The 23,105-nt window shown below is 41.4% G+C and overlaps 1 protein-coding gene across 1 annotated transcript in view; it reads right to left on the reverse strand.

Moving 5' to 3' along the window:
* The window catches only part of crim1 (cysteine rich transmembrane BMP regulator 1 (chordin-like)), a 111,554-nt gene that overhangs the window by 23,424 nt on the left and 65,025 nt on the right, over positions 1–23,105 (reverse strand). The window contains exons 6-7 of the mRNA XM_036592948.1: positions 7,740–7,922; positions 4,904–5,101 (exon numbers count right to left, since the gene is read on the reverse strand). Coding sequence (XP_036448841.1) covers positions 4,904–5,101; positions 7,740–7,922 — 381 coding nt within the window. The remainder of the gene's footprint in view (positions 1–4,903; positions 5,102–7,739; positions 7,923–23,105) is intronic.

Consider the following 23,105-nt stretch of genomic DNA (forward strand, 5'->3'; position numbering starts at 1 on the left):
TTCTCTTTGATCCAAATCAGACTGTAGATGCCGGCCACAGAGAAAGAGAGAGAGAGAGAGAGAGAGAGAGAGAAATGGAGAGAAAAGGAGGGGGGGGGAGATAAGGGGGCAGAGAAAAAGAGAGAGATAGAGAGAGGGAGATAGAAATGGGGAAGGGGGCAGAGAAGGAGAGAGAGAGACAGAGAGAGGGAGAAGAAAGACAGAGAGCGATAAGGGGGGCAGAGAAAAGGAGAGAGAGACAGAGAAGGAAGACAGGGCGAGAAAGGGGAGAAAAAGGAGAAGAGGGGAGAGACAGAGAGACAGAAAGCGAAAGACACAACGAGGGAGAGGGAGAGGAAGGGGGGGGGAGAAGAAGGAAGAAGAGAGAAGGAGAGAACAATAGGGAGAAGAGAAAGATTAAAAGTGAGAGAGGAGAGAGAGAAAATGAGAGAAAGAGGGAGAGAGAGATAAGGGGCAGAGAAAAAGAGAGAAGGAAGAAAGGGGGGAAGAGGGAGAGAGAGAGACAGAAAGTGAAAGACAGAATGAGAGAGAGGGAGAGGATGAGAGAGAGGGAGGGGAGAGAAAGAAGAGAGAAGGATAGCAACAGGAAGAAGAGAAAAATTAAAAGTGAGAGAGAGAAAGAGAAAATGAGAGAAAGAGGGAGAGAGCAAGAGAGAGAGAGAGAGAGAAGTGAGGAGCAAGAGAGAGCAACAGAGAAAAAATGAGAATTATGAATCTTGAATCCAAGAGAGAGAAGGAGAGAGACAGAGAGAGAGAGAGAGAGAGAGAGAGAGAGGTGTGTGAAGGACTGGATTAGAATGCGGTTCTGGTATTGTATGTATGGAATGTTAAATGGAGCAATGGGGCTCCACCTGCCTGCCAGTCTGCCCCTCCACAGCCGTGTGTGTGTGTGTGTGTGAGAATGCATACCCTATACGTGCTTATGCACAGTCCGTCAGACTCACAACTCTAATTGCTTCACGGGCAGACAGCTGCATAAAAGATTAGTTGAAAACGCAGTGTGAAAGGAAGAGAGAGGCATGGACAGAAAGAGAGAGAGAAAGAAAGAGAGAGAAAGAGACAGAAAGAAAGAGGCAGAGAGACAGACCGTGCTGCCCATGCATGAGAGAGGAAGCCTGCGGGCATGCGGCTGCCTTCTTTCATTCATCCTCCTCTCCTCTTTTGCTCTTCCATCCCTTCTTCCAGCCAAAAATTTTCAGCAAAGCCGGCCCGGTCAGATGACCTGAGGCCATACGCCCTCTAATTGGACCCTTTGCATCCTGATTATAACAGGAGGTTATGAACGGACAGGAATCTGGCTGACGTGGTACATGCAGTGTAATATTCACTTTCCAGCTTTTTTTTTTTTGCCTTTTTTTCCTTTTACTGATGTATTGATCTGTAGAGAGGAGTGCTGCGCTGGTGTGGATGTTTAATTGGACGCAGGCCGGAGGAGCAGAGAGCAGAGTAGACAGACAGCAACCTTATTACACCTGCCCATGGACATTTACACAGGAGAAACACACATAATCACACCCAACGACGCAGTGGAGGAGGTTTACGCACAGTATCATAACCCTCTAAACCCAAAACATTACACTTTTTATTACTGCTTACTGCCTCACCTCCAATTTCCTTACAGCAATATTAGGCTACTGCTTCTCAGCCTAAAGTATTAGGAACTGTACATGTTTTATTTGTGAAGCACCTCATGGACTTGGCAACCAACTAAGGTTGGAGCAATGAGAGCCATGATCTGACAAACAACAGACACCAATGGATGGCAATGTGTAAAAATTACAATCCATTGTCCACTGGAAAAGTTGACCAGAGTGAACCACAATTGGAGACAATCTGGGGCAGGACTTCAGTCAGGTACAATCAGTGTTGTGAACAAGATGGTAGAGCTCACAGTCCAACTTTAAAGTGTGTGCACGAGTCTATCACGAAGAAAAACTGGCAGCAATTTTCACCTGTTTGAATTAATTTTCTGCTCTTTAGGAATGCAGCCTCACTCACTCACCTCGTCCCTCATTCGCTCCCTCACTTACGCATCTCTAGCAAGCTGAACGTTTCCAAAGTAGGGAGCTGTTAACACTGAAAGGGAGGAAACTAGTATGAACCTACATCAGCAGGATATCAGTAATGCACTGAAACACTCCCTACATAAGAAAGTGAAGGGCACATTTGACACGACTGCCGTTGCAGCACGACAACAACTATTTACTGATGTGGTAAACATTCACTCAATCAGAGGTGAGACGATCACAGAGTTGTGTAGAGGCTGAAAAAGCACCAGGGGTGCTTCACATCAATGACAATGCGTGTTCTTGTTATTTTCCGACTCAAAGAGATTAGACGAATTAGAAAGGTCTTGATAATCACTAGATGAATTGGATAAGGTGAGTAATGAAACATAATGTGAAGCAAATGTGCAGTGCATGGTGTACCCAAGACCAGAACTGAGAAGCATTAAGCAAATTACAATTAATAACAGCGGGGTGCAGACTGTGTTCTGACTGAGTGTTCCGTTCTTCGAGAATGTCACTGATTTTTTTGAGAAAATCACTGAGGCAAAAGCTTCACTCTGCGCATCCGCAGAGTGAAGCTGCTGAGAATCCTGACAGCGTACAGTGCTGATATCAAATCTATATCCTTCAGCTTGAGCTGAGGGAAGATGCCTTCGTTTCTCTGGCTTCAGCCAATCCAGAAAGACATTCATCATCTGACATAGCTGCCACTCATCTGTCAACTGCTTCTCCTTGTGTGTGTGCGTGTGCATCTGTAGATGTGTGTCTGCGGGCAGCCTACCTGAACCTCGCTTACACATAAGCTAAAATAAAAACACACTCAAACAGCATTCCCAAATGTCTGGGTGAAAATCCATACCAGAGTCTGCTTAATCAAAGCTTACAATTTGCAGCAAAACAACACAGCTCTCACCCGTGGCTCTCACTCAGCAGCCAGGCAAGACCGCTGCCGTGTGAGAGTGGTCCTGTGTGTAGCCCGACAGTCCTGAGAGTGTAATAGCAATCATATATTAGGCACATTGTACCTACACATTGGCCATTTTATCCAGTACACCGACCATTTAAGTGGCTGCTAAGCTGAGCACCAAAAGTTCAGCTACAGTGAGTAATTGTAAACCTATAAAATGCACCTATATGGCAGGTGTTTCTGATAAAATGTCCAATAAGAGTAGGTACAAGGTATGTGCATGTAATAAACGGGCAACTGAGTGAGGATCAATAGCTATAAAGCAGCATTTACGCACTATGTTTGTCCTGGGCAAAGAGTAAATGGGTAACGTGAAAGAGTTGGGCATTAATGGTAACTGCTGTAATGTGAGGGTACAAATACTTCTGGATGCACTTTAAATGCATTCCAGTCCCTCATTCTCATAACTATATGTCTTATATTACTTCATAGCAGTTCACAACTAATTTATAGTAGTTACTGAATCACAGGTCTTACGATGAGTAACTGACTAATAAGGTTGCAGCTTAAGGGAATAGCATGTAAAAAATGTTCCACAGAAATTAAACACACTGCACTTGGTGAGACCTAGTAACAAATGACCCATATACATGCACACACTGACCTACAAACAAGGCCAAAGTGTGTTAGGAACAATGGACAATCAGAAGGAGAGTGAAACAAGACGACAAGATAACACACTCTAGGGTTATCATGATAGCAGAATTTTGACTCATATGGAAAGTGGTATCACAGTCTTCTATACCAAAACAAAACTATGGCTAACACTTATCACCTGAACATCCAAGTGTTATCTAAAAGTAGTTTGTGCAATTTGATTAGCCTATCGGCAGAATACATCATCAACATCATTTAAGACATAAGTGAAAATCACTACTTCTGCATTTTAAGCTCTTCTCCTCTTCAAATGGCATTATCTATATTCTGTCATTCCACCTATTATGACAGGAAAATAGCAGTGTGGGCCTGAAATTTTGGTTTAAATGCAGCCTGACATGTAGCTGTCATGTTTTAAATCCAAACTGACCAGGATGGTTACCATGTAGTGACAATAAACGCAGTCATTAGATCATGGATAAATAAAAGTTAAAACATTCTAAAATAATATGCTATAATAAACGAATGAGCTGTTTAATTACAGCTTTAACAAATGTATTCATAAACAAATGTTTTCAAACAACATCCCAAACATTTTTAACCTGGATAAAATTTCTATACTGCACTGTTATTAGGCAGCGCAGTGCTGACATAGCAAGCCTTTACTTTAATTTAATCCTAAGACTCTACTGATTTACATAGAACATATTACAAACACACATGAAACATACAACATAAAACTTCATTTTGGCCAAACAAATTAAACGTCCTTTTGTCTGCACTAAACTGTACTTTAATGAATTGATTTGCTCTATCTATCTCTACAAGCGTGGGCCTCGTGGACCTCAATACTAAAAAACACAATGCCAGAAAAGATGTTTTAAAACAGAGAGGAAAAATAAAGTAAGGAATTTGGGCTGTGAGAACCCAAACATAAAATCTGAACCTGACAGGGCCCAACTGCTCACGTATATAAATATTTCAAGCTCTAAAAAACAGAACAAGATGGGAAAACAAAAATTCATGGATTGTAGTCATGAACTACCACCTTTCATGTAGTGGAGAACATCACAGTGCCACCAAGAATGTTCATGTAGGACATGGATGTGCATTTATATCATTAAAATTATTTTAAATGTGATAATTCAGTCAGTCATAGATCTGGCCATCTCTACGACTAGAGGGCGTACAAGAAGGGGCTACTTACAAAGTGCAGAAGATACAGAAGTATTAGTAGTTGGGGTGTTGAACTGATTCCTACACAGTCCTGCTGAAAAAGCATCTGATACAGCATGTCACACACGCACTCAAACACACTCCTTGTCCTTACCCTCACACACAGGGCAGCACTCTCCGGGCACGGTGACGGGGTTGAGGCAGCTATGGCCGCAGGCGGCCGCCACGCAGCGGGCTTCTCCACTCACACACTGGCAGAACGTACAATCATCCTCACGCCAGTGGTCACCATGAGCCAGGATCTGCCCATTCACATAGCAGCCTGCAAAATTCAGAGCTGGGAAGATAGGATCTGCAGAGAGAGGCAGAGAAAGACAGAGAGAATAATAGTCGGTGAAAGGAACATTCAACATGGATTCATATACTGGAGGTTGATATGTTGGGGCACGCAAACAGCGTCAGTGTAAACATCCAATAAAGCACTACACCCTGTATTACATTCAATACTCACCTCTCAACTACAGCTCTGACAATTACCTCAAATTCAGCGCGTCTAGGGTAGGTCATGCAGCCAGAGAGCAGCATCTCTAACAGCCTGACTCTACAACTCAGCCTTTTAAAACAGGTTTTGATCCATGGCATTGTATCCTTCTCTCATGAGTCAGCCTTGCTATTGGTAGCATGCTGCCACTGCTACAACTGCACTTCAAAACGCTGTAAGAACACAAGCTCAAAAGGGCAGCAAATCTAAACCTAAAAAAACAACGCAAGCCAAAAGTTTAATTTAAGTGTATCCATATAATCATAAAAAACACTCACACAGCAGAGTGCAGGGTTCGTCTGCTCTGCTAGACCTTCTACAGCTCCTTACGAGTATAAAAATGTAACTTTTTATCAGCATCGACATGTTGCTTGCTTGTAAAATTCACAGCGGTGAAATTCACTGAGCAAATACTGGGGGTGGCTGTAATGGTAACTTCATCTTAATTAAGCAGAGCGCTGCAGAATCATTAGGAAAACTCATCTCCACATGAACACAATCTGATAAGTCTAATATCAGCAGGCAAAGGTAGCGAGTTAATAGAAAAAAAGTAATATGGTGGGAAGAAACGTCTACCCAGGAGAGGCGCAGAGCAATCGAAATTACATGCTCCCAGGCACGCTATTACTGGTTGTCTACAAAGTAAAACAACAAGCAGTTCCCTGAACTAATTAACCCAGGACGCTTGTTTAATTGGGAGAATAAAAAGTATGCAAAGAATTCATCACGCGCTGCTGCCAAGTCCAGTCGTTAGGGTCCTCCCTCATGCTTCATTTTTAATGCAGTTCTTAATGCACTTCATTTTGAAAAATTCCTGCTGCCATTTAATTGCTCCAGCAGCTTGTTTCCGGTGGCGAAAGTGTTTATTAGCATTCTTGCTCGGAAAATCGCCATCTGAATCAATTTGAGCCAGACAATAAATAGGAGACGCAAAAAGCCCTTGGGCTGAGCCGTTCGTTATAATTCCTGTGACTGTAGCTGGGTTTGTTCTGGTGATTAGTGGGGCCTGTTCATGAAAAATGCCTTTTTTCTTTCTTGGAGTTTTTGATAAAAACTTCCACACTTTCAGTAACAATGTGATCTTGTTTTAGAGCTGCTTCAAAAGAAAGAACGGCCTCTCAGTTTGAGATCACATGCGGCTCTACTGAAATCTCCCTGCACTGAGGCAAGTGAGCCCTTATGGAGCAACTTGTTTGACGGCTGTTTAAATGCCTGTTATGTTGATGCTGATAACATGCAGTTACAGGTTGGGCAGAGTTGCTTTGATCATACAGTATGTGGAAGGGCTGAGTCCTTTTGACATTAATAAATGTGTGCTACAGATCTGAGGCTGTGCAGAGTAACAGCGTGTGATTTTAACTGTACATATTTGAAACTCATTTGTAATTATACATATTTCATTGTGCAAGTGTTTCTGATAATGATAATGCACCTGTTGACCAAAAGTATCCACACATCCTGTCTGATTAGAGAATTTTGCTACCTTTAAGGTGCATCCACTGCTGACATAGGCGTTCAATTATGCACTCACAGTTTGTATAATCTCCACAGAAAAGCACTGGCAATAGAATAAGATACTGGAGCTTAAGGTCACCATGTCCAGTGCAAAGCATTGCCAAGAGGGCTATTAACCCCCCAGCACTGGGCTGACCTTAGTAGCGCTCTCATGGCAATCAAATCCTCACAGCAATATTCCAATATATAGCGCAGTGGTTTTCAACAAGGGGCAAGGGGGCATCATCTTGGTAGAGACAGTGTTCAGTGTGATGCTCACTCTACCATGTAAAAATCTTCTTTGTGTTAAAGACACTTTTAGGATCGGTTAAGTCTTCTTGTGGGCTATAGGAGCTTTTGTAGTTGTTTGTGTGTGCTGTGAGTTGTAAAAGGCTGGAAACCCCTTATGTAATGTATAGCCCTTCCAGAAAATTAGAGGCTTATACTGCTGCAAAGAGAGGACAAACTCCTTATTAACCCCTTAACTGGTCAGGATCCACCGGAGTGCTCTTAACTTTTATTACCTTTAATAATCTAGGAACAGCAGTTTTCATTGTATTCCATATAGTTACTGAATAATAAGCCTTGAGATTTTAGGGGTCAATATCTATGATTTCAGAAGAAACCATGGATGAACAGGAGTCTGCTATTAACTTTTAGACATACATTGTACTCCCACACAATTTTAATGATTTATAATGCAACTGCAGACAAATCCTTGTATTTGATGAATAAAGATTCAAATTCATTTCAGGCCTTTGTTACAGGAACCCTTTACCCCCTCCAAAGAGCAATTGCTGCTAATAAACAATCAAAGACACTAGGAGCCTATTAGCATTGCCTAGAACAGATCATGCTACCTGGCACCCAACGGCTTTGATTCATTCTTAGTTACGTTTGATGAAATATTCCTTTAATCACAAGGACAGAGCTTTTGATGTGTGCTTATGGTCACCTTCACAGACGGGGCAGCACTCTCCCTCAGGTACGTAGTAGCGTTCGCAGTGGAGGACACCGCACTGTGCAGTGAAGCACACAGACACCCCACCCTGGCAGCGGCAGAAGCGGCAGGCGTCCATCCTGAACATGTCGCCATCGCGGTACTCCACCCCACTGAAGGTACAGGCCGGCTTGGTCTCTGCAAAACACAGACAATCCATTACCCGCTTATGCCATTACATGTCTGTAAATGCCTCATGGGCAGAACCAAATGGGCCGGAGAGAAGAGAGAGCGGGACAAACAGAGACGGGGTACACAGGGGCCCTCTCAATCATGGACCCAGTGTCCAAGAGCTTTTAGCAGCTGACTTTCAAACCTGCAATGGAATTGGTCTGTGCTGGTCACCATGGCAACGCTAGGTGCAAAATTCACCTTTCAGCCGGCGTGTTGCGCTGCCTGCAGTTGTACTGAACCAGAGAGCCGCACATTCATGCTTGAAAAGCCATTATCTCCTTTAATGTCACACCCAAACAATTTCAGCACCATTACATAGTAAGAGCAGCATCAGAACTCGAGCTTAGTTCTTGGAAATAGATTATGGTTTGTAAACAAAATACTTCAACAAAAAATGTAATGTGTCAGCTCATTTTCCTCTGTGCTTTATGTTCGTGATGGATGACGCTGAAGTTGTCCTTGAAAACATCCTCTGCGTCAAGAATCCTGCATTTCTGTGCAAGGCCGCCATGCGTTCGGCACATCTTTTACTCTGAAAGACTTGTGACAGTTTGAAAGGAATTGATTTTATTAGAAACCTGACATCCAAAGAAAACAACAACCCCTAACGGCACATATGAATGAGTTTCGTCACGCTCTCTGCTGTTAGCACGTAACAATCCCAGAGACTTGTTTGGTCAATTAGTAGTGGTTCAGTGAATTACACAATGAGAAGCTGCACAGTTGTCACACCAGCCAGGAAGGAAAGATGGCTGTACGGATTCGCTGGATTTTGTAATCAAAGCCTTTCTCTTCCATCTGTTTGCTTTCCTCTCTCTCTCTCTGTCTTCTCTTTACATCCCACCCCTTTGACGACTGCTATAGATAAGGTGCTATTTACAGGCCTAACGACCACAAATCCAAAACAGTGAGAAAATAACACACTGCTCATTATTTGATGTTAATAAGAGAATAATATGAGCTATAATTATTGACACAGAAATAAAAGAGAGGATAGCTCTGGGTCTCTGTGAACGCAAAATCAGCCAAAGTGGTGTGTATTGACGAGGACCTTCGTGATGACAAGTGGACGTGAATGATACAAAGGTGTCAACAATGCTGTTATTAGTCAGACAGTTATTATGACCAATTTAATCTGAGTGTTTCCACTTTGTAGTGCATGCAACAGGTAAACAAAGATTGCTGTGTGTCAATACAGCATTCGGTATGAGGATAAAATCTATGGCATGCTGAACACTAGAGACTGGTTACACCAACAGATGAATTAAAGATGAGTGAATATATACAATTACATTAAGGCAAAGCAACAGGCCTACAGCTTCAAGGAAAGAATACAAAACTAGCTGCACAGACTGTTCATATCACCACACAACATATTACTGTACTAGATGCTGAGTTGCCAGTTTATTAGGTACCTGCACTCACTGGCCATTTTATAAGAAACACCTACAATGTAGATGCATTTTGTAGGTTTACAGTTGCTGACTTTAGTTCATCTGTTGCTGCAAATATGTCATTACCCCCTTTACCCCATCTATCATTGAAAAGGGACCATCATAGGACCACCAGACATTAGTGGGGTGGTGGACCATTCTCAGCACAGCAGTCACATCAACAATGTATGCATGTACACTGAAATGGTGATTTGAGTTTACATGATTCAAATGTGTTGCACATAAATAAAGTAACATTACATCAACACAGCTGCTGTGTTTCCTTCTGTTTGCTTCTTTTGGCAAGAATTATGCAACTGACTGACACATTTAGTTTATGTAAATTCAATGCACTATTTTTTCAGTGTAGGTATTATAAGGTACAATATTGTGAAAAAGTCCACCCTTCATTTATTATTCATTTCCAGTCAAAATTGTGCAGGTGCAAGTTATTCATACAATATGAACTTTTCAGTACTTATTGAGTTTGCTCTTAATACAGCTTCCATGTTTGATTTGCAAATTTTGAAAGCTTTAAGTACTGTTTAGCTAATGATGACAGTTTTGGTGGTCTATCAGGTCTTGCATGGTTGTTAGGGGTCCCATTTCTCTGTATCTTTCGATAACTGAGCCCCTCCAAGGAAATACCATATATTAATCATTCCAAACTTTTTTGGGTTGTCAGTTATTTTGCTTTCTTCTCAACCTATGCTTTATTTACACTTTAGTGAAATATCTCCTGAAAAAGAATAACTTACTGTCATACTTACTGCCTGTTTTGACTGGAAATCACAAATAAATGAAGAGTGGTCTATGACTTTTGTAGAGTACTGTACCCATAAACTAACAACTGATTGCAGCAACTCTGTATACTTTCAATATTCTCAGGTAATATAACACTTGTTGGTTAATCTGGAGTCTGCTAATGGGACGCTCTTCCCAAAAAAAAAAACATCTGGAATACCATATGCCTATCTGCAATGAAAATAAATCAGCTCATCACATCTAACTGATAAATGGCCAGGCAGCTGGTTCGATGTAGGGAGAGTTTAATGAATTCAGTCCTGTGAGCAGTCCAGCATGGTCAGATTGTGGTGAAGGGTCAGGGGGAATGCTGGGAAATTAGTGAGGTGAGCCTGAGAGGCAGCAACAAAGGCATCCCAAACCTTCCAGATGTTCACTGCATGATTTCCCAGCCTCGTGGGCACAGTTATTTATAAATGAGACAGTTATTCTCTGCCATGCAGCATCAAGGTCCACCATTAGTCCACCAAGGACACGTGGGGGAACTGGCCTTGGAGCTGGTTTCTGCCTATTCTGTATCAGCCAGCAGACACAGGAAAAATGTACAACAAACAAAAACACAGTCATTTCTGAGTGTGTCATATTGTCTGCCAGAAAAAAAAAAAACGAATAAGTACATATTTTTCTTTGGTTTTATTTTTACAACATTTTAAATTGCCAGAAAAATGGAACAGAAAAGGCTCATAATTACCTCAAATAAAATATAGTTGCATCATAAGATGTTAAGATCCTTTTAATCTTCTCCTATAAAGTTACTGCTACTGAAAATACAAGATTTTCCTATGACAGCAATAATATGTCCAATTAGAGCTGTTACAGTCGATTATATTAGCAATTCAGTAATCAATTATTTACCTGTACTAATTAATTGGATGATTAATTGAATAATCAGTATTTTAAAATGAGTTCAAGCAACAAAAATGGACTTTACGGAACAATAAGACATAACAATAACCATGCAGAGCCTTTCAAAGATTTCAACATACATTACTGGGAAAACCTGGAAGCCTTTAAAATCATCATGCTAATCAATCACCGATGTATCAAGAAGGTCATTTTATATCACTGATTTTCTAAACTGAGCGATAATTTTTGACAAGAACTGAAGGGCTAGAACTGGATTTAACAAGTGGAGATTTCTCAGAAAGCAAACAGTGTGTTGAGTCCCACCTGCCTTGCCACTTAGTATGACCTCTCTAGGATAAAAAACAACAGACTAGAGATACGGCAGGTTTGGCTTTAGCGCTCCTGTAGCCGCATTCCTGTTTCTGAAGGGCATAACTTCACCAGTGGTGCAGAAACGCTCAGTTTGCCCCCCTGTGCTACAGCTATGCTTATTTCCTCCATGACCAGCTCGCCGAACAAATATGCTAAGTACGTCATGCTCAGATTCCTAAGCCTTTCTGCTGTTCTGTCGACAAAAGTGGCTGTCTGGTTTCAGAACTTCCTCCATCACAAAGGATTATACAACTGAAGCAAATTGCTTCATAGTTTTATGTAAAAGTCTCTGCCTTGGAACCCTCTGGCACTACAGACTGTGCTTCATGCAAAGAGAACAAACATGAATGCGGCCCCCCGCTACCATTCAGAACGTCATCAGAACAGTAATCCACTAAAGGCTCGGACCAAGAAAGAACTGCCGTCTGAATTTCTTTTGTCAAGGACATTACCAATGGACTGCTTTATGCAGCTTGTGCTTAGCAAAATAAACTTCACCCTACATTCCAGCTTTCAGAGCATGTGAAAGCAATGCTAGGAAATAGTCTTGTGAACGTGGAGACGTTATTCTCTAGTAAACAAGAGAGCCAGAAGAAAATCATTACATACTGTTATATGTCAGATTTACATTTAATTTATTGAAATATAATTATTTATCAAATACTGAAATTAGTAAGCAGAATGACATAATTACATAATATTTAGTTATTAACTGAATTGCATTCATATTGAATTTACTTTATGCATTGACAGGTTTGAGTCTGCAACTTTGGCCATTTCCTGTTTGTTTCAATGCCAGAAAATGACAAAAACATGGCAAAAATGTATGTGACCATTTTTCTTTCCACAACACAAGACTGCATGCCCAACGTTACCATTTTGTCACATCTTTATCCTCTTACAAACACAAATATGGTGTTGATTGAAAGATTAAAACCCTCATTTTAAAAAGTATTTCAATGAACTTTCAATTACAACATGATCTTGTTTATCACCAATTACAACTGTGACTTGTAAGGGTTTACAATGGAAATCACAGGAATCAGCAGAAGCACCCTAAATTTCACATCAGCACCTGCAGAAGTCCAATTGAGTGCATGAGATGGATGCTGCTGACTATGTAGTCTCTCTGAGCTGCTCAGCCGTAATCCCATAAGCGGCCCACCGTGCAGCCTGAAGGCAGGGGTCCAAAACAACCCACCCAATTCTGGCTACAGATTAAGCCCAGCGTAATTAAATTCAGCACAAAAACACCTTAATAAACACCTTTGTAATCAACTTTTGCACCAGTCTGTGCAGTCACAGCATTTGGCACTGCTGATCCACCACGAAGTGCCAAGAGCGCATGATTGTCAAAAAAAACAACAAAACATTCCCCCCGCAATTTCATTTCAAATGTGTTTGGTGAGTGGAACTCTGGATGGGGGGAAAAAAATTAATTGCTGTGCCGCAGGTGATGATTTCTAGTAAACCTTGCTTTGTAATCCAGCTCTGTCCTCTTACGGCTGATCACTATCTTTACTGTACACGCAACCGCTCTGGATGTCTAATCTACTGCCGGAGAGTAAAACCCTAACAGGTTGCTTTACATATTTCATCAAGTAATACAATTTTTTTCTGTTTATGTGTCACATTAATGCACATTAATCAACCTGAAGGTAAATGTGCCAGAGTTGATGCCACTGGCTCATTTTCAGCTGCGGTCTCTGAGGCCTGATGTTATGAGCCAGAACCAATTCAAATGTTCTGTTGTGGCTCCACAGCAGAATTAGATTTTTTGGATGGTCTTAAATGCGGAAGTTAATTCATAAACGGTCTTAAACACTGCTAATTTATCCTTAAACCCTAAAGATCGGTGCGCAGACTGCTGGTCACCCGGCAACGCAGACAGCAATCTTGCCTAGCTAGTAGCTAACGAAATGTCAAAGAAGAGAAAGATTTAAGACGAACGTCGATAATGTGGAGATGAATGGACAGATCTATTTGCATTCATAAGCACTCCAGCTGCTTTTCCAATATGCTTAATATGCAACAAGAAACCGTCAAACACTACTAAGTCACGAAACTGAAGTCAGCTTCTCATTCGCCAGCTACTTACATTCTGGCACCTCAGGCACCATTTAAGGTAGAACAGGAAAATTCGACCAAGAAGCTGGCGAATAAGAAGCTGACTTCAGCCTCTTAAGAACTTCAACGTTAACAACTGTTGTACTTCTGCGGAAAAGTTTCCTGCCGAAGATGCCAGAAAAGCGGCTATAGCTGAGCTAAAGCTTAAAGCCGAGCAAAAGAAATGTTGTGGTTGATTTTTGTTGAAATGACTCTACTGTATTGTATTTTATAAAATAATTCTGATCTCTGAATCGTGGTAAAATATGAGATTTCATGACGCACTGAATCTTTTTCCACAGAATGGTATTCAAACTGAACAGCTGTGAGGTCAGAGATCTCTGTAACAAACATGAAGCAGTCCATTCTTTCTTTAAAATTCCATGCTTGTGTGTCAATCAACAGATGGGCATCCACAGTTCTGGTGACAGAGGGCTGTTTTCTTTTTCTATGGCCAATGCTACTCCTTCTCCTCCTCTCTCAGGGGGCCTGATGGTCAGTGGCTGGAAAGTGGCCTCTCCTGAGCCGCTTGAGCACCCTCTAGGTCTCAAGTGTGTTGAGGAAAGCCTGGAGAAGCATATGCAGCCTACATGACTGCCCAATCTCTCACCCACTCATATGTGTGCATGAGTGGAATAAGTGAGAGTGAAGCAAATCAAACATGTCAATGTTTATTATGCTCGTTCTCACATGAACGTTTACAAAGTCACTCACATGAACGCAGACACACAGACACCGACACAAACACACGGATGGGAAGCTTATCTTCAGACAGAGCATATCAGAAGCAGAAGGAAGCAGGCTTCATCGATACTGCTTCTGTGTGGAGACCTTTTCCGAAATTCTCTCTCTCTGCAGATTTAAAGCAGCTCCCAATCTCAACCTCCCAGTTCCTGAGCTGAGAACACACAGAGCACAAGCTCCAAATAACGCTGATTACAACCCAGCACCCGCCAACCTTCACTCGGGAGCAGATTTACATAATATCACCCATAATGTACTTACTTAGGCAAATCTCGCCCAGGCTCATTTAGTCTCATAATGTAGAGAGGAAACGGAAAGCGAACTGGAGCTAAAGCGTCGAAGGCTTATAGTTGGGAGTCAAACCATGAACTTGTAAACCAAGCCTATATAAATACACTCAAACACATGCACACAACTTGTTTTTATAGCTCGTCAGGACACGGGTTCATACATACAGTCTATCCAATATGTAAATATGTGAATTTTCTAAGTGCAAGTTAGTTAACACATACTCTGCAGGGAGCACACTTAAATACAATATTTTTTGCTATTTTTAGAGCACAATTTCTATTTATTTGCTTAGTTTAACATGTTTGGAAAAAAATAAAACATAAAATATATGCACAGGCCACATCTTATGCGCTTTTTTCAGCATGTTAAAATCAGCAAATGAACAGTAATCATACATAAAATGTGGATAAGTGTGTTCTCTGTAGAGGATGTGTACATATTTTCACTTTCAAATCAACAACACTTTTGCATATGACTGTACACAGATAAACCTATGGCACACAAGCGTTTGCCCACAGCTTCTTCTCTGTGAAAAATGTTTTACGTCCAAATTTCTAAAGTTGTTTGTCTAATAGGTGCCCTATATTGTTATATATACAACCACGACCTTCAGACACTGCTGGAAGGTGATAAACACTACATGTCACTCACGCTATCCATACCAGCTGTGAAGCTGCAGAACCTTGGCTTGTTGCAATGACCACTTTGTGGTGGATTAGGTAAACAGTATAGAATGTATGTTTTTAACTCATTTTCCCAACTAGCTGGGACTCTTTCCATCAGACAGTTTCACAAGGCATTGTCTCCCCTTGGGCTCCCAGTTATAGCTAGGGCATCACTGGCGTTCAAACTCACAACCTCCTGAAGGGGGTGTGAATGCATAGCCCACTGCACTACTCACTCACTGCACTACTATATATATATATACACACACACACACACACACATATATATGCGTATATATATATGCATCTACTTGTACCTAAAAAAGATATTCTAAAAAAACTGCTAAAACTCAGAAACCAATACTAAATGGTTGAGCCGTTCAGTTTTAAAAAGCAAAACACGTAGCTTTCATAGAAAGTGCTTTACCTCATCAAGACATTTTTTTAAGGCTATCCTTGTTTTTGTCCACTTTTCCAACATCGTCTGAACATTTTGTCTCCACACACACACAATCTTTAGACAAGCACTGCTCAGTCAGAATCCACCCACATATTTCCTTAACACCATATCGAAGTGCAAACACCAGCAGGGTGAGGTTCTGGATCACAAAGACAACCCGAAGCCTGAAGCCTAAAGTGACTGCTGTTCTCAGCTCCTAATGGCGAGCGTTTTCCCAGCAGGCCTGGGGGCTGGGGGGGGGGAGAATGCTCTCTGCTGTGTTTTCCTCTCCTCCACTGTGGCTCAGGCACCGCACGGCCCACCAGCCACTGCCTCCCAGCCAGCCTGCAGTGGCCCTCCCCTATGCCGGCTTGTTTTGGCTGCAGCTGCTAGCACGACAGACTAAATAATGCGATAACGCGCACAGAGCTGCAGGTGCGCCCCGCCCCAGCAGGCTCGCCCAGCTCAGGCCATGCAAATCACGTCCTCCGCGCAACACCTGCGAATCAACACAAACTTTACAAAAACGCTTTTGTGCAAATGTTTTGGAATACTTTATCAGGGAGAACATAGCAGACACTCTTTTGAGAGAGAGAGACCAAAAAAAAAACAAACATATGCTGTCCATCAAAAGTAGCTATCTTTTCTTTTTTTCTTGCAATAACATAAAAACTGGAAGTGTAATCTTAGGAACAACGCCATGCTTAATACACTTTATCCCATAGTTTTGATGTCAGTATTGAAGCCACTTTTGGAGGCAAAAGATTTTCAACGTTTGTAAAAGAAAACTTTCAAATCATTACTCTTCAGACCAAGTGTTGCAAAATATATCAAAAGTATCAGGACATGTTTAAATAAGTAATAAAACTCTTGTAAGCATTTTTCCTTCCTTAAATGGAAAAAGCAAGAAAATCTGAATTTCAAATGACAGCAAGGTGTTGTCATACTTTTGATGGGCAGTGTCTTATGAACTCAGCTGGGAGGAGATTGTGTAGAGGGAGCAATGAGGAGTGGAGAGAAAGCACAGCGTCCTGTCAATCACGGCAGGCTTCATAGGACAGCCATAATGCAGCTAGTCCCACGGTGACTGGTAATGTACTTGGACCTTAATATCCCTTTCCGCCTCTGAGTGAGCTTCTATTCACTTGACTCCCTCTGAAAAGAAAGCAAATGGGGGGACATACCTCTCGCTACGCCATGACACGACCAGTTTAGGCTGCCACTCAAACACTGCAAATGTTATGTTGCATACATAAGCCGACAAACAAAACACGGCAGTTTAAGGTTAGTAGGTTCTTGGAAGTATGGGTCACAGCTTGAGCTCCTTGCCGCTGCTTGAGCTCCTTGCTTCAGAACAGTGTGTGTATGCGTGTGGGTCTTAATGCAAGCCGTGTCCATTGAAAGAGGGCCCCTTGTTCTCCAATTTCCACACGTCTCTTGTGACGGAACAATAGGTGAGTATTTACAGGGCTAATCCTGGTGCTTACCGCTTAGACGACTGCTACGTAGTTAGCATCCACCAAGCCCCATAAGAACACTCTCTCCACAAAGGGAAGTAAAAAGGGAAGTGCTGGCAGCATGAAACTGACCTATCCAAGTTCTGCCCACAAATGCTTTCTTTTGTAGTTACTGTCGTGAGGTCGGACAAGCAGAAAGTTGGAAAAAATCCTATTCAGTCTGAAGGGGAATTGCAGCACACATTGCTTACAGCTGTTTCCAGCGTAGCCTCTTTCTGCAGGCCCTAAATGTCTATTCCACTGGTAGAAGGGAAACAGAGTCTGATATTTTTTTATATTAATATAATCAAATAAAATATTTTTCCCTGTAACTCTGTTATCAGATTAACTAGGACCTGTTGGCTCTCTGAGTGTAAAATGTCGAGCCTTTAGCGAGCAATGAGGGGAGAAAGGCAAGGGGTAAGAACCCTCTGCTGAGAAAACAATTCACAATTTATCACAAAAGAAAAAAACAACTGCGACACAAAAAACAACTAGCATTTAAACATAAGAAAACTATTTTATACACGTTGACCACACTGAATTACACTATAAGTCCAAAAGTTTGTAGACACTTGCTCATCCAGCCCTTCTTGTGGATTTATTTATATATATATACACATATATAAATATGGAATCGGTTCTATATAGCACCAAAAAGGGTTCTACTATTGTTACAATGTCAAGCCTGTAACAACAGAAGAACTCTTTTTCTATACAGAACCATGTTCATGTGAGGCTACTCCAGAATGGCCTATTCTACTGTCAATGCTTTTCTATGGAGATTATACAAGCTGGGTGAACAAATGGACATCCAAATGGGTGTCTGGATGCTTTTGGACAGATAGTGTATAATTCATAAATGTTACTGAAGAAACAATGCATAGTGCAAAAACTGAGGAACGTCCAAAACTGCATTTGATGGCTACTGTGAACAAGGGTTAAAATGTCATGATACGGAGTCAGACTGTATTTTTGTAGCTAATGGAAACTGGGCAGGTCTGAAAGAACTACCACCATGCCAAAGTTACACAACAAAAACCGTTTCATCTATTATGACGCTACAGTTTCACATTATGTTGAATGGGGATTTTTTTTATATATATATAGTGTGCAACCTAGCAACAGTTGCTATGAAAGAATGCATTTGTGGGCGGAGCATGAATAGGTCAGCTGGGATTTCTAAGGTGTGCTGTATTTTTCTTCCCAAAGAGCTTGGAGCGGCTTACATAAACCGCCAATCATCCTCCTCAATATGACAGCCCCTCTCTGAGCAAACATTACTGTAATGACGGGCCTCTGTATGGCAGGACTGGGGGAGCACAGGCTGACAGGTGGAACGGGGTGGGGGTGTGTGTGTGTGTGTGTGTGTGTGTGTGTGTGTGTGTGTCAGCACACAAAGCTAATCAGGCTCCTAAAAATATCACTAATGACATGCCAAGTCCACAGCACATAAACACATCAGAGCAGAACAGAAAGGGGCTCCAATTCTCATCCGCATGTTTGTGTATTGGCTCGTAAATAACATTATCTCCATTTCCTCAGAAATGCAGCGATTCCACGATAAGTGGACTCAAGGCGGCCAACGTGACAAAGGTGAAAAGTTGTGGTTTTTATGAGCAAACAAATGGCAGACAAAGCTCTATTATTAAACAGACACAGATGGGACTAGCAGAGCTAGAAGAGAGAGCAAACTGCTCACTGCTCATTCACAACAGGCAAAGGCCTGTGAACAAGGACAACTGCGAGACAACAGAGACACACTAAGACCACATTAGGCAAAAAGAGATGCCTAGCATTAGAACTGAGAGAGCCTGAGTGATGAATGCACATATAGTACAGTTTAAAAGAGATCACCCTAAATTCATTTATGTCAGCAATGTAAGCAAGTAAGTTATTGCTTTTTTTCAGGAAAAAAGCTTTAACATTTAACAGAACATTACACAGAACTCTGAACAACTAAATATTATATACATTTTTAGTATGTAGTGTATCCAGACTTTATTACAGCTTCCATTCTTTTCATGAGACTTTCATTCAGCTTTTCAAAGAAATCTGCAAGTTATTTTTCCACTCCTGCAAAGTTCAGTCTTAGAAGTTGGTTACATTTTCTGCTTCTAACAATCCAAGTAATCCCAAACACATTTAATGATGTTGAGGTCTGGACTCTGGAGTGGTTAGTCCATTGTTCTGAGCACACCAGCAGCTTCATTGTTTCATTTGCAAAATTTCTTCTTTTGTCTATTTACTTTGGCAGCTACACATCCTTTCAGACTTTTAACTAGTGTTGAGTTGTCTTCTCACAGTGGAAGGACAGGGCTTGATTTTCACCTCTCTCTCAATGATGAAAGCTTTAAGTACTGTTTATCTGATGGTGACAGGTTTGGTGGTCTACCAGGTCTTGAATGGTTGTTAGGAGTTCCATTTTCTTTTAATCTTTTTCATCTTTAAATAATTCCAGTTTTTGAAACTCTATTTTTTCCACTTTCTTTCCGTTGACTTTCCTCATGCAGGTGGATTATCTTAAGTGTAATCTCCTCAGAAATAATCTCCTGAAAAATGAATGACTTGTACCTTGAGGTTGTTTAAACCTTGCATAAACTTGTGTTTGCAGTGATCAGATCATGTTTGGATTTCACCTGACTGCATGAAAAGCCAGGTGTAAACACATCTGCTGTGATGGATTATGAACAGAACATTCAAAAGTGGTCAGAGACAGATCTTGACCACATTCAACAAAAGTGTGAATGAAATGCATTTTCTATATCTGCATACAATGATGTAAGCAGGAATACACCTGCCGAGTACTGACTAGCAGGTGTGAGTATAAACAAGGAAACAAGGGAAGACAGAAATAAGCAAGGCTGGAGTTTTCCCCAAATCAAGTGCCATTTTGCCTCATTCTGGGCCGATGGGTCCAAGCCAAGCTTGCTGAATTGTGCAGAAATGGGAAAACGTAAACGAAAGTAAATTATAACTGATGTATGTGTTGATGTGGATTTTCCTATAGTATCTCATCTGGCCCCACTGGGAACACATTTTAGATAAAAACTGTAAATGGAATCCAGCCAAAGTACATCCAGATATGATCTGGACATGAAACAGATATTAATGCAAGGTGTAAACACCCTCCTTGTGCATCAGCTGATACAGATCCAATATGTTTTCTTTAAAAACTTCTAAGCAAAACAAGCTCTTTTCAATTAAAGCGCCTTCACCCAAGGGGCCCACATCCTACATTTGTCTTGGAATTTAATTTTTTCCCCACAGGTCCACTTAACATTTTTGTTAGTTTATGTACCAAAAAGAGTCATAATTCATTTTTACATTACCATTTTCTAGCCTCACTTTATCCCTTAGAATAAAATGGGCTGTTTTTGCTACCGTGCCTTGGATATATGTAAATGAGCTCTATTCTGATAGGCTTTCTCTTTCAAAAAGCAGTTCAGGCTGAAACAATTCAGCATGAGTGGGTAGAGCTGAACTGTGTGTTGAATAAGTGGATATATGTAAATGTATTGGTTTTGTGACATCACAAAAAGTACTGATATCAAAACGGACTGTTTTTTGCAGCTTAGTTTCCATATGATCCAGCATTTTTTGCTGATATCAGCCAGACATTGATACTTGGTACTGGATCAATCCCATCTATAACATATAAATTTTTGAACATCCCTGTTACATGTTTTGTTGATTTTCTAATGTAAATAAATTAACACACCCTCTATAGAAAACATACTATAGCAACTGTAGGGCACACATTTGATGTATTTCCTATTTAACATATAGGAAAAAAACACAACATATAAAAAGTGCTATAACTTTTGTCCAGGCCACAATTTATGTTTAATTTTTCCCCAATATGTTAAATACAGCAAATATACACTAACTGAGCACTTTATTAGGAATGCCCCCTTTTATCTACACTCATTTTTTTGTACCTTTTACCAGCTTCACTTACTATATAGTTGCACTCTGTAGTTCTACAGTTACAGACTGTCGTCCATCTGTTTCTCTGCATACTTTGTTAGCCCCCTTTTACCCAGTTCAGTGGTCAGGAAACCCATGGACCCTCACAGAGCAGGTACTGTTTGGTGTGTTAGTGTGTGTTGCGCTGGTTCGAGTGGATCAGGCACAGCAGTGCTGCTGGTGTTTTTAAACACCTCAGTGTCACTGCTGGACTGAGAACAGTCCACCAACCAAAAATATCCAGTCAACAGTGTCCTGTGACCACTGATGAAGGACTAGAGGATGACCAACACAAACTGAGTGCCTAATACAGTGGACAATAATTGGACACTCTAAGCTATGTTTAAAAACTTCAACAGCACTGCTGTTTCTGATCCACTCGTATCAGCGCAACACACACTAACACACCACCACCAAGTTTGTGTTATCGCAGTGCTGAGAATGATCCACCACCCAAACAGTACCTGCTCTGTGAGGGTCCATGGGGGTCCTGACCACTGAACTGGGGAAAAGGGGGCTAACAGAGTATGCAGAGAAACAGATGGACTACAGTCTGTAACTGTAGAACTACAGAGTTCACCTATATGGTAAAAGGAGCTGAAAAAATGGACAATGAGTGTAGAAACAAGGAGGTGTTCCTAATAAAGTGCTCACTGAGTGTACATTATTTGTGCACTAAAATGAGCAAAAGTGTGCTTATTTTCACCCACATACACACTCACACACACATATTCACATATACACACTCATACACACTCAGTCACATTCACACACCCACTCTCACATGGACAAAGCTAATCAAACTCTTATCTGCTCTCCAGGAGGGTGACATCACTGTCTGACAGAGAAATCTGGTGAACAAACACACTGTCTGAGAACGCGCTCTCCTTCGCCATCCCAAACACACACCCTCACATGTGTGTGTGCGTGCGAGACTGCACTCTGTCTCCTGCAAACATCTGCTGATGACGGAATGATCTAGCTAGCGGTTTGCTTGGAGATGGCACAGTTGATCCAGCCAGCTTGTATGAGCGTGTGAGAGGAGTTTAGAGCCTGTTCGCCTCTACAGAGCAAACCGCGAGCAGACAACAGAGGCCTCACCAACCCCTCACCCCCAACACAATCACTGCACTGGCCTAATCAGACAAATACTGACTTGCTTAATTGCACCACGGCAGGAGCAGCAGTCCTCCTGAACGCCGGCTGCACTGAGTAGATCTTATCAGCGTCAGGTGAGTGTACGGTTGACTGGAGGGGTGAGATTGATCGAGAGCAGATTGCTCTTTCGCTGTGCAAAGACTCATGTGGGTTGTATCTAACAGGTGCAGATGTTTTATCAGAGCTGTGCTCGTGTCAGGCCGTTTACAGGATTAAAGAAATAATTCAGCAAATAAATCTAATTAACACGATTTTCTCCTTATTTAAATCAGCCAACGCATGTCTGGTGTCCAAACTTTGTTTCTTTGGTTTGTTCCCAATAAAAAAGTACAGACACATATCATGGCCCCAAAAAGTATCTGGACATTTGTGCCACGCCTGAACAAAACAAACAAACAAAATAAAACAAAAATTTCAAACCAAATGGTATCTATCCTAAAAAGACCATTTCAATATTTTAATTTCCTTTTTGGAAATTGGAAATCACTCTCTGACCCTAAGCTTGTAGTGGCGTCTCCGGCCTTGGCAAAAATGTACTTAGTGTTGTTTCATGTCTGAACCTCTCATATTATTTGTCTCATGTGTCCAGTACACTGACATCACCTGATGCAGCTGACCGAGTGAGGCAGAGACAGAAGCAAGCGGTCTGGTGTCCATGCTAGGCTAAAGGTGAACTGACTGTTCCTTTCATATATCTCTCTGATGTCCTGTGCTAATAAATTGGACTATCTCAGACTGCAATTGACTACGCAGTGGGGTGTGACTGGCTGGTTTCATTTTTATTTTTTCTTGAAATGCGACTGATTCTATTTTCACTTGAAATG

This window comes from Colossoma macropomum, unplaced genomic scaffold (assembly GCF_904425465.1).
Source record: "Colossoma macropomum unplaced genomic scaffold, Colossoma_macropomum, whole genome shotgun sequence".
In the NCBI taxonomy this organism is placed as follows: domain Eukaryota; kingdom Metazoa; phylum Chordata; class Actinopteri; order Characiformes; family Serrasalmidae; genus Colossoma; species Colossoma macropomum.